The 12,832-nt window shown below is 45.8% G+C and overlaps 1 protein-coding gene across 5 annotated transcripts in view; it reads left to right on the top strand.

The window, feature by feature from the left end:
- Positions 1–12,832, top strand: part of TEK (TEK receptor tyrosine kinase) — a 106,712-nt gene that overhangs the window by 79,852 nt on the left and 14,028 nt on the right. For all 5 annotated transcript variants that reach the window (XR_010407775.1, XM_045882503.3, XM_045882504.3 and 2 more), the window contains 7 exons: positions 670–880; positions 3,269–3,379; positions 5,619–5,809; positions 6,366–6,479; positions 10,631–10,701; positions 11,728–11,768; positions 12,680–12,776. Coding sequence is in view for 4 of the 5 variants with exons in the window: in XM_045882503.3 (XP_045738459.1) it covers positions 670–880; positions 3,269–3,379; positions 5,619–5,809; positions 6,366–6,479; positions 10,631–10,701; positions 11,728–11,768; positions 12,680–12,776 (836 nt within the window). In the remaining variant the exon portion in view is untranslated. The remainder of the gene's footprint in view (positions 1–669; positions 881–3,268; positions 3,380–5,618; positions 5,810–6,365; positions 6,480–10,630; positions 10,702–11,727; positions 11,769–12,679; positions 12,777–12,832) is intronic.

Raw genomic sequence — 12,832 nt, forward strand, 5'->3', positions numbered from 1 at the left:
GAGTGTTGTTATCTGACTCTATGCCAGAGCTGACTCAACTCAGGCTGTCACTGGAGAGGAAAGACCAGCAAGGGGGCTAGGTGCACTGTAGCTTTGTCATGATATGTCAGCACCCTCTCAAACTCAGGAGAAAAGGTGATGCTATGTTGGGTTTGACTATAAGCCTCTGTCATCCTGGGGCCAGAGTCTGCTGCAGAGTGGGCTTGAGAGGTTCTAAGGTTCAGGATAAGTCAGAGTAAGAGTCAAGAATAGGCCAAGACAATGCAAGGAGAGCTCTTAGTGAGGCACGGCCTGTTACTGCCCCAGACGGGATCTCTGAGTTCTTTTCCAAATCAGAACTGAACACCTGCTCATTCCACAGCTCAGTAGAAACTCAAGCGTGACTAACTTGGGGATGTGCCATCCTGTGGCATACCTGCTGTTATTCCCCTATGCTTGCATTCTGCAGACATTGTTAATCGATTGTAGCATGCCTTCCACCTGAGGCCTGGAATTAGCTCATGTAGCCCTATAGACAGCCTGTTAGCTGAAACCTATTTCCATCTGCATTCTGGAATTAGATAGACAATTTCTTGTTTTACCTGGTATGGGATACAAGCCAGGAGTATTTAGGCACATTAGAATTATGAAAAATCCTGACACAAAACCATGAAAATATTGTTTCTCCAGAGGGAAGAACCAGCTGTGCAGTTCAACTCAGGAACTCTGGCCCTGAACAGGAAGGCCAAAAACAACCCGGATCCTACAATTTATCCAGTGCTTGACTGGAATGACATCAAATTTCAAGATGTGATCGGGGAGGGTAATTTTGGCCAGGTTCTTAAGGCGCGCATCAAGAAGGATGGGTTACGGATGGACGCTGCCATCAAGAGGATGAAAGGTCAGTGCTTGACCAGATCAAGTCAGCATTTCACTAGGGTGGGGAGAAAACTTGACTTCCTGTTGAATCTTTCCGCTATGGCCTTACATTATTTAAACAAAAAATTGGCATGATGTCAAAGACAGCTGTTCTGTGCAATGGCAGGTGATAGTTCCTTTGAGGTCAGCTAGTGATAGGGTCAGGACATACATATGAAGGCATGAGTTGTTTAAATGCCAATGTCTTGACTCATTGGGATGTGAGAATATAGATTCTCTGTCACACACTTCTAACTTTAGGGGAGCGCTGTTGTTTCTCTTGATGCACTTGGTTCTCAAAATTGAGTGTGTATCAGAATCACCTGGAAGGCTTGTTAAAAACAGATTGTTGGGGTCCACCCTGGTTTCTGATTCAGCAAGTCTGGGGCAGGACCAGAGGATTTGCATTTCTAATTAGCTCACAGGTGATGCTGATGCTGAGGGTTTGGGGACCACACTTTGCAAACCACTGTCTTCATGGATTATCTGCATCAAATCTCCCAGAGATGTTGTTAGAAATGCATCTGCTTGGCCTCTCCCTTTGTCGGGTCCAGTGTATGTGAATTTCTGGGGGGACACGCGAGAATCTGTGTTCTTAACGAGCGTGCTCTGTGATTCTTCTGTATGCTCAAGTTTGAAAACTGCTGATCCAAGATCAGAAGATCTACATCTTTTCCAGTTGTGTTCATCTCAGGACTGCTTGGTGCCTACCCACTTACCAAAATGGCTAATAAACATCATCTGAGAAAGCAGAGTGACTAGCTCACTGGCGGTCCTGGCTGTGTTCTCTTTTGTGTGAAGGAGCAGTTTACGCGTGGCTTGACTATGAAGCTGCAGTGTTGCTTGTCTAGCATGAGGGCTTGGAAAGTCATGTGTTAGAGCAGGGAATTTCATTAACTCCCTGTTGTTGGTTAGCTTCACAATGCAGGCTCTGTAAGGTTGCTGATAGGTTTTCCTTTCTGATGGCAATATTGAGCCTAAAGTTGGAATTAACCCTAAATCTAATTAAATCATTGCTGCTTATTGCAGCGTTGACAGAAAAGAAATAAAATAAAACAAATAAAATAGTGTCTGTGTTTAGAGATAGTAGTATGTTTCAAACACACACACACACACATGAACACACACAATTTTGCTTAATATCCATAAATCTCTTTCCTGTTTTGCTACGTTAGTCACGAGGAATTTGGGGGAACAGAAAGGATAGTATGAGGAAACAGGGTATAGAATCTTGTAAAACCAGGGCTTTTAAAATCTGACCTGAGCCTGATTGTCTCATGCCCATGTGAAGAGGTGAAATAGCTTAAATGGGGCGTCAGGGCAGAAACTGTCTATAGGGAGAGTGATGCATTCAAAGGAGGACAATTACTGAAGTAGGAGGACAGCCTCCTTATAAATAACTTCATTTTAAAAATGCTCCCAAGGCATTGACCCTTGGGCTTCTTGTGGTATGAACAGGGTATCTGAGCTGGAATTGCCTACTAGCTAGTTTTATGGGTACCCGTAACCCTTATGAAAAATTTTATAATTTCCAAGCACATTCAGGCATGCACAGGGCCACCAGCACCCAACTGTCCCCCTCTCCCACCTTTCCTACGCAATGTTATTTTTCAAAAAAACAGTAAGAGTGCTCTGTCACTGATCAAGGCTGATCAGTCTGTGCATCAACCAGAGAGAGCCTTCCCTTCAGCCTGGTTGGTACCTGATGGTTCTTCCTCTGCTCCAAGTGCTAATGGAGAGACAGGATGAAAAGAACAGAAACAAACACAATTCAGTTTCCTGACCACCAAGCATTTCCATGAAAATGCTGTTGGATTTGAGTTTATATTTTAGCAGGACTGGTTTGTGGAAAAGCAAGTTAAAATTATTGTAAGAAAGCAAGGTGTGTGCATTCCTTGTGTTGTTGCCCTGAAACTTTGGTTCTCTTGCTCAGCATATTTATTGCTGGACAGCGGCTTTAGCTAGAATAGGTAGAGACTCTTATCAAGTCATTTCACAGGGTATTTGAGAGTTTAAACAAGGAAAAGTTTAAAGCAGTGGTTCTCAACCAGGGATAGTTTTGCCCCTTGGGGGGACATTCAGCAGCGTCTGGATCCATTTTTGGTTGGGCTGCTGGTACCTAGCGGGAGAAGCCAGAGATGCTGCCATACATCCTGCTGTGCACAGGACAGCCCCCAACAACAAAGAAGCGTCAGCCCAAAGTGTTACCAGTTCCAAGTACTCTTCCTAGAGTAATCTCTGATTTCTGTACAGTTTTCCAGAACTGATAGTGACTCAGTGCCCTGAAGGTCCTCCGAAGGGAACAGGAGAGGACAGTTGTTTCTAAAGAGGCCTAACAGAGAGGGATCACAACTCTTGACTTTCTTCCCAGAATACGCCTCTAAAGATGACCACAGGGACTTCGCTGGGGAACTGGAGGTTCTCTGTAAACTTGGCCACCACCCAAACATCATCAATCTCTTGGGAGCGTGTGAACATCGTGGTAAGATGCTCTTTTCCTATCATTCCTGCCAGAATTTTTTTTTTTTTGAAACAGGCACATTCCATATTAAAATCAGTAAAGATAATAATCTTAAGAATGTCACCTATTTTTTTTTTAAAGTTGCAGTTTCAATCTGAATGTCTAGTCCCATTTATAAATTGTGCTGAGGTTTGGCATTTTTTTCGAGGTAGGTCTCGAGGTTGGATCTTTTGCCCTCTGATGTGGTTCATCATTACTGCTCAAAGGTACCCATGGTTGCTGCACACTCCCATCCTTGCTGATCCAGAGGTTTCCTCAGCTACTATTGCTTAGGTAGACTGGGGGAGCCTTCAGCATTAGGAAGAGAGAAGTGCATTGGCTCTTTTTAATTGCTTACCTTTTTCCCTCCAAACTCAAGACACTGATAGTCTGAATGTTAAATCCATGAATGCCAACAATCAACTGTGATGTGGAAGCATTGGTGATGATTAGGATAAAATAAGAACAATAATAAGCTTATATCTGATTGAGCTTTTTTCCCAAAACCATTACTGGTACAATTACAGTGGAGCTTTACAACTATCCTATGTCGCACATACTTTTTTTTTTTTTTTTAAGATTTTATTTTTTTTGAGAGAGAGAGCATGAGAACAGGGTGAGGGGCAGAGGGAGAAGCAGACTCCCTGCTGAGCAGGGAGCCTGATGTGGGACTCGATCCCAGGACCCCGGGATCATGACCTGAGCCGAAGGCAGTCGCTTAACCGACTGAGCCACACAGGTGCCCGTCACACATACTCTTAAAGTTCAAGTTATATTATTGATTCACATATTATTGAGTACTTCTATGAGTTCACTTCTCCAGGCTACCTGGGTTTATTGTTCTGCAGCAATGCTTACGCTTAACTTCGCATGGAAAAGTTCGCTCCCACAAAAAAAGCTCCACACAGCAATTATTTACAAACCTGACAGCCTCTTGTTGACTTTGCAGCACAAACAGCAACAATAGAAAAGAGACTACTTCCTTTTCCTCAATTTATTAAACTAAAAATACTGGGGCTTCAAACAATATATCATTCTGTGATCCAATAAGGGTGTAATTCTGAAAGCCAGATCATGTCCCTTAGGTTAAATAATGAAGTAATGACATTTATTTTTGAGCTATTTCCTGAAAGGAGTAATCAGCATGGGACAGCAGTAAATGAAAGTTAACAACAACAAAAAAGTAACCACCAACAACAGAAAAATATATCTTTTAAATTTTTACTCTGTCATCACCTTAGCATGTAATTGGTTGGCTCTTAAAATTTATAGTTCAGTAAGGAAGTGAGAAAACATTGAGATGTATCTTGCCTTACAGTGCAACACAGTACAGTGCTAGGTGTTTTTTTTTTTTTTGCCAGAATTTCAATGTCTTAGAATGTCATTGAAGTTCAAAATCATTCGACATTTTAAATTCAAAAAATGACATACCAAAAAAATTTAACTTTAAAAGACTATAAAAGCACTCTACTTTTCATTGACTCTAGAGATCAATGTTTTTATGAAAGAAAGTAACTTTATTAAAAAAACAATTTGGAATAAAACCAAGACAATGGACCATAATGTTTTCGAGGAACCCGTTGTTTTATTTGTCTTTCTAAAAGTTTGTGCTTTCTGTTTTCTCTAAGCAAAATGCAATCTCTGACATTAGACTCTGCTGACCGGCAAGCTAATCAGCAATACGGTGACTTAGGAGAGTTTTCGGGGAGGAGTAGAAGCAAGAGAGAGAAAGTTACCTGATGTGGGTCCTTCTGCCATGGATACTGAATCTTTTTTTTTTTTTTTTAATAACCTCAGGAAAAGCTGAGACTGGAATAACATGCCTAGCTCATATTAGTTCTCAGTCAATATTGAATAAAAATAAAAGGTGATGGAGACCAGCTGTCCTACATCTTCTGGAGGCAAACACGTTGATTTCATTCCACTCTTATTACTGAGTAGGTGAAAGCATTCAGGAAGCCTCCATGTTAGTCCACAGGTGGTGGGAGGGAGGGCAGTGGGAAGGAGGAGACCCTGGGTTCAAGCATGGGGCCCTTTAAGCATGGCAGGAGCATGGAACTTCTCTTTCTCCTGTCACCAGCCTTTCCAAGGTTGGTACTGCTAGACATGTTGCTTTTAGACACCGAGTGTGATGAGCAGTTCCCAGGACCATTGGACATCTCAGAAATTTCACAGCTGTTGAGGGCCACTGAGAAGGTGGTGTCTCTCCCTTTCCCCAAAGGCTACCTGTATTTGGCCATCGAATATGCCCCCCATGGAAACCTCCTGGACTTCCTACGCAAGAGCCGAGTGCTGGAGACCGATCCGGCCTTCGCCATTGCCAACAGCACCGCCTCCACGCTATCCTCCCAGCAGCTCCTCCATTTCGCAGCTGACGTGGCCCGGGGTATGGACTACTTGAGCCAAAAACAGGTTTGTTGTGAGGACCTTGCTGTGGCCATTTTTCCTTTGAAATTCTCTCCAGAATCAGAGTTGAGTTAAATCTACACATTTTTCAAGTCCTCCTCCCCAGTAATTCCCCTTAGTATCTCCCTAATTTTCATCTCTTTGTTACTGTTCTACTTATATAGAAGTTAAGGCTGAACACTAACAATCCCTGTATTTAGTGAATCTCAGCATATGTATTTGGTGAAGTGCCTCAACCCATCTTAGCTGCATCTGGGTCCCAATGATGCATAACAGCAGATGACTTACATGGCAACAGGAAGATTTAGTGATCTGGGTTTCTTTTTTTTTTTTCTCTTTTCTTTCTTTCTTTCTTTTTTTTTTTTTTTTTCCTGAAATGCTTCTCCCAAGACATGGCAGGTCATTTGGCAGAATCCACTGAAAATTCTGGAGAGGAACTTTAAGGGACTTGGATTCCTCTCTTCTCTATTTCCCAAAGTTCTTGCCCCAGTGGCTTTGTGACAGAAGAATGAAGTGAACAAGCAAAAGTGCTGAAAATACATGATGTTTTTTAAAATTTCAGTTTATCCACAGGGATCTGGCTGCCAGGAACATTTTAGTTGGTGAAAACTATGTAGCCAAAATAGCAGATTTTGGATTGTCCCGAGGTCAAGAAGTATATGTGAAAAAGACGATGGTAAGTTCAGAGCGCAGACCCTGAGAACATCCTCCCAGGGCCCCTCCCTCTCCCAATGGCCCTTCTCTTGGAATACTGCTGTTCTTTGGTGACTTAGGCACCTGGCTCTTTACCCCAGGAGATAGTGCCCGGGCCCAGCAAACGTCCTTTCAGAGTTTTGATTCCTAAAATGACTGAGGGCTCTACATTTACCAGTGAAAAGCCACCGTCACATGTGGCCAAGGGATGCTACATGCAAGCCTCATGGTGCAGGGGCTCTGGTCTGCATCCAGTTCAGACCCCTAAGTGTCAGACCCAGAAACCTCTGAGGTGCTCCCTTAATCCCCCTTCATGCACAGCAAGCATAGGAGGGGCAAAAAAAAAAAAAAGACATTTAACTTTCCAAATACAAAGGAAATAAATTAATGAGGTTCCTAAATCATAAGGAGGCCCTGGAGAGAAATTCGTAACTTCTAAAGCCCACAGAAGAGTTCTCTCTTCACCAAAAGTTTTCCACTGTCTCTCCAAGCCCACATCAAATCCACATTCGCCTGATGATACCTCCTCTCCCAAACAGTGATATTTAATCTTCAAGTACAAGATCCCAGGATAACGTCACTACAGTAGGAGGGAAGCTGGACTCATTCTGCTTTTGTGGCCCAGCGGAAATCATAAAGCCCCAGAAATGCCCCTCCCAGGGACTTGAGAGCCCTGCTGACAACATGGCGCCGCCCTCTGCTTTCCCTGCGTGGGTGGGCAAGTGCAGAGCCTTGGGGCTGACAGTTCCTGTGGTGGTCGTATGTGTTCGGTCGCTCTACCCCAGTGGCATGGCCCCTCTTTCCTAGGTCTGACGGACATTGCTCAGGCTCAGGTTTCCTGGGACTACTGCAGTTTTCACATGATCCTTTATGTTTGTGGGTAACAAAGTGCGTCAGCCAGGCTCAGGCTTTTGTTTATCCTCTTATTCAGGGTTTGTTGTTTTTTTTCCCAATATACTTATTTTAGTTACTGACAAGATAACACAAACAATATTCAAGAATGTTTCGAAAAGCAAATGACCCCATAGTTCACCCCCTTGACACATTTTATTTTTCCTTTACTTACTGCCTTCCACAAACATACATATTTTTATATATTTACTATGCCAGTGAACATAACCATTTTGGATCTTTCCAGTCCCTTTTTGGATAAGGGTTTGAAGTGGGGCCCCTTTGGCCCTTAGAGACCATCACACACATCCAGTGGGACCCTAGATACTTATCAATGTCAATGCTTTCAGATGCTGTAGGCGCCTCCTCAAGGGCTGGCTTCCACGCAATACTTTTTTTCACTTGTTCTTATCAGCTTTTCTGAATTTGCTTGACCCAAAGCGGGCAATGTTTCTCTGAGGAGGGGCTGGGCTTGTCTTAAAGAAGCAGGACCCACCACTCACCCATTTACTCCCACTCTCCCTGTTTCTCCTGGGCCATCTGAGGCTTGCGCTCTCCTTCACAGAGCCCCTTTCCTTCTCTCTGGCATTTGGGGGCTGTGGTGCTCTGGGTGACGGGGTGGAGGCACTGACACAGTTTAGCCCCACAACCTACACATTTTATTTGGATGCTGTCCTCAGATCCCCAGGGAAAATGCTAGTTTGCTTGGCATTTCATAAAGGGCAGGGATTTCGGCAGTCTTGGAGAGTTTGGGGAAAATGCGTAGAGGGGCAGAGCGCTTAGATGGGTCAGAACTTAATTCTGTCTGCTAGCAGCTGGGTGAAGTGTTCTGTGGCAGCACAGAGGGTCTGGGAGGAAAGACCAAGGGGCAGCCGAGGCAGAGGAAAGGTGAGGGAATGGAGAGAAACGAGCTCCCTGCAAGAAGGGTGCAGTGTGGCCAGGTACCACCAGAGGGCAGAGCGGCTACCGTCTCTGGCCTCCTGTTTAAACCAGCCATTTTTTACTCTCTGCACTTCAGAATCATCTGGGAAGCTTTCAAAAAGTACCGATGCTGAGTCCTAAGGCCGAGATACTATGATTCAGTCATTTTGGGGTGGGGCTCCTACATCAGTTTCTGTTTGTTTTTTAAGCCCCCAGGTGATGCTAATATTGGAAGTTTTGCAAACTAACGTACTAAGTGATTTGGGGCTTTATTATCGTGATAGATCCAGCCCCTCATCGATTTATTTATGACTAGAGTGTTTCATTCTTGTGCTAGGTTTTGGGGTAACAGAAATTGAGACAGTCTCCACTTTTAAAGAGCTCGGACACGCAATGTACAATTGTCAACAGTTGGTGAGTGCTGAGGGCCAGGAGAGCACAGAGGAGGAATGCACACTGAACTGAGCCTGTGGGCAGTCATGAGGGCTCCCTGGAGGAGGCCAACTCCTGGGTTTTACAAATGTTAAATAGATATTGGAGATACAGGAATGAATTGTACCTGGAGGGTACAGTATATATAAAGACCTAAAGGCAAACATTTGGGGGTCAAGTAGTTCAATGTGTCTGGAGTGTAATGCAGAGAAGAGGGAGAGTTAAAATTCAAGGTGGGAGGAGGCAGGGGTTATAAGGTCTTCTTGAAGATTCTTGAATTCCAGCTAAAAAATTTTGGATTCAGTTAAGGACTTGAGATCTTGGAACAATAAGGAACATTGAAGAACTTTAAGAAAAGGAACCATGTGGCTGGATTTGCCATTTTGAGTGATCAGTCTGGCTATGGTGAGGAGGACTGATCCTTAGGGAGTGAAACTCTGAAGCAGGAAGATCAGTTAAGAGGTTATCCTCAGGTAAGAGGCGATGGTGGCCTGAACTTCGGTGAGAGAGCAAGGGGCACAGGTGGAAGTGGACAGATCCAAAAGATGTCATATGAGAAAAATAAAAAAGCGAACATGGAACTTAGTAATTGGGAGGGATGAGGTCAGAAGCTAGCAGGTACATAAAAGCAAAGACAAGACAGAAAGTGTCAATGACTCTGCATTCCTGTGGAGGGGAAGCAGCAGCCAGGATAACAGGTGGGCAGTTGGGAGGGGTGGGCATGGAGTGGAGGGAGGCGAATGTTGAGGACACACTGAAGAAGTAGGTTTGAGAAGAGATAGTTTTATAACTGAACCGTAAAGTGCCAATCAGACTTAAAATCAGAAAGAGCTTCAGAATATCACTACTTCACAAAGACCTAGGAGACAAGGGCACGTTCAGGAGAAGTTTTGGGGTCCAGGACAGGGCTGGTCTCAGGATGGGTGGCCTGGGAGAATGCCTGCTCCTGTTTCAGGGGGGCTGAGAAGATCCCCCACATAGTCCTGATGTTGCCCCACCTCTTGGCTAAAGTGGGCTGAAACACCACTGTTGGAGCTTGGACAAATCCCTGGGAAGGAGGCAGCCATCTCTCAGTAGGGCCCATGTGATTCCTAGGGTGGGTCATTAGGGAGGGAGCCCCAAATCACCGTGAAACTAGGACTAAAACATAGAAGTCAAACTTCCCAGTGTCCAGTCCACATTCCTTTTTCCCAGGTTGGACTTAAAGAAATGAGGACAACCTGGACAGAGTCAGGGCCAAGCCCCCAAAGGATGAGCGAGTGTCTCTCGTGCCATCTCCAAACCCATTGTAAACTGTATCTACGGGAAGCGATTTCCCCCTCCACTGATGTGTACGCACACAGTTCCCTTTGGTCTGAGCTCTCCTCCCCCCGAGTCACCTGATGACACCTACACATCTTACAGGACCTAGCTCCGAGGTCCCCTTGTCTGAAAGCCTTCCCCATCTCCTCCAGCCACAGTTGGTCACCAGAGCCTCTCCCACATTACAGTTTAATTCTTGGTTTCTCTGCCTCCCTCCCCTTTCAAACCTCTGAGGGCCTCTGAGAGGCACAAAGTGAATAAATGGGATGCCTACCAAGAAGGCCCACAGCCACCCACACGCACACATACCCACACTAATTACACTTGTTATTTTTCTTTATATAAAACTGCCACAGGGACTCCTTGAAGCAAGCAGGGCTTATCCTCTTTGCATGTCTTTGGATTTGAGAACACTCTTGTGCGTGGCACGTACAGAAACAGCAGTCCCTGAGTCCGCCATACCTTGTGTCTGGGGAATTGCAAGTGGAGTTCCCCGTGGGCCTGGGTGAAGCAGAGCTCCAGGCAAGCTGCGCACCCCGGGCAGTGTCCCTGTCTTGCCTAAGTGCTCTCTCACTTTGCTCTCTCCAGGGAAGGCTCCCGGTGCGCTGGATGGCAATCGAGTCACTGAATTACAGTGTGTATACAACCAACAGTGACGTGTGAGTAAGCCTTTTATTTTGAGGGATTTTTTCCCCCCAGGAAAATAAGCATTTGACAGAGTTCTTAAAGAGAAGCAGGACTATGATGTCCCTCTGTGGAATAAAGCTCATCAGTAAGCCCAGGAAATAAATTCATAGTCTACAAAAGGAAGCCTCAGAGTAGACCGTTTTCATCGTGTAAGGCCATTGGTAGCAGGCCGTGGGTTTCCTTCTGCCGGTCAAGGAGAAGTGGTGAATTCTCAGTCTGTAGAGAGGCAAGGGGCATATGGGGCTTCCTGTGGCTCCGAGTCCCAGACCGACCTCAACGTACAGGACCCAGAGCGTGGAGGCAGCCCAGACTAGCTGCTGGGGGTCTGAGGTGGCAAGGACAGAAGGCAGGCCAGAGCAAGAGCACGTCTCTGCTCTCAGCCTGCAGGGACAAGTGTCAGGCTGCCGGTGGACGGGAGGGTTGGGAGTGAGACCTAGGCCATGTGGCTCACACCTTTATTGACGGGAGAAAACGGAGGCCTCGAGGGTTGAGGTGACTTGTCCAGGGAGTTTAGCTTCTGCCTGGGGAAGGGCAGACGGCTGGCGAGTACTCGTATCCTCGCTGCATGCAACGTGCCTTTTGTATGTTCTCTCACATCCTCTCTGCAGAGCTTAGAGGCAGCAGTTGGTGTTCCCACTTTCAGAACACACTGAGAGGCCTCAAGAGGTTCAGTAACTTGTCCCAGGTCACACGAGTACCAGGGTGGCAGAGCTGGGTTTTAACCCCAATCTCTCAGCTTAGACTTGCACCTGCTGTCCCCAGCACCGTCCCATGTTCTCCGCCTAAAGCGAGTGGGGGCTCTAACGCGGTTTCCCTGGTAGAATCCTTCCATCGGCCCAAGAGGAGGTAAACACATGCCACGCCAGGGCCCTGTCTTAGGGAGCGCCCACGTTTGACATTTCCTTTTCTGGCAAAGCGTCCATCACCCTGACTTTTGAGGCAGAAAACTAACTGGTCAACTTGTTTGATTACTGGTTTCCCTGTCGTGTCCCCTGCAGATGGTCCTACGGAGTGCTACTGTGGGAGATCGTTAGTTTAGGTGAGTATCCATGTTTATCTACCAGGTGAGACTTCAGGCAATGGGACTGGGCCCCTCCCGTGCTCCCTCACTGTGTCATTCCATAGGTGCCATTTTTATGTTTTGATGTGGCACAGGTGGGACTGGGACATAGAACTTGATAGGTTTCTGTGTCTGTGTGTGTGTGTTCCCATGTTTCTTTTTTGAGAGCCCTGTATCTAATGTCATGCTTCATACTAACAACCTGGTAGCTGGGAGATTCATTAGAGGTTGTCTCTGAGCAGGGATGTCATAGAACTATTGCAAGTTTGCCTGTACAACTTGAAGATGGTATGTTACACAGCCATGAAAAGTCATTTCTGAAGGCCATTTAATAGCATGTGGAAACATGCATGTCAAAATCCAGAAATTTCCTTACGCTGGGATCCCAGTTTTATAACTATTACCCATGAAAAACCTGGAAGGAGTACACAGAGAGTAATACAAACTATTGCTTGCTTTCTTAACTTTTTTGTATTTTCCAAGTTTTCTATAGTAAGCATGTTTTATAATTAAAATTGAGCAGTAACTATTATAGATCAAAAAGGAAGTGGATAACATAACTGCAGACTCCCAAGTAGGAAAAGATAACATCTCACTGGTACACTAGATGAGCTGGGCAGGCTGACTTTGGGGAAGAGAAATAGCGCTGTGAGTAAGGAGCCCCGTGCTGGATCTTTCCACTGAGCGGATGGCCACCCTGCGGTGTGGTTGGAGGCCTACGTGCAGCGGGGCTGTGCAGTGGGTTTGCTCAGACAGGAAGATCACGCTGGGTGGGCACCCTCCCTTGACATACCCTTTCTCCCAGTCTCTCGGCTTGAGAGGCTCGGGGCAGGTGACACTGCTTTCCACACTAGCAGGGGCTTAGGGCAACGTGGTTGTCTGTCTTCCAGGTGGCACCCCCTACTGCGGGATGACATGTGCAGAACTGTACGAGAAGCTGCCCCAGGGCTACCGACTGGAGAAGCCCCTCAACTGTGATGACGAGGTGTAAGCCAGGCCACACCCTAGGGCCGTTTCATCTTGACCTTCCCCTCGTGTTCCTG

This window comes from Mirounga angustirostris, unplaced genomic scaffold (genome assembly GCF_029215605.1).
Source record: "Mirounga angustirostris isolate CCGP_5_RB_7025 unplaced genomic scaffold, mMirAng1.0.hap1 SCAF_15, whole genome shotgun sequence".
Lineage (NCBI taxonomy): Eukaryota > Metazoa > Chordata > Mammalia > Carnivora > Phocidae > Mirounga > Mirounga angustirostris.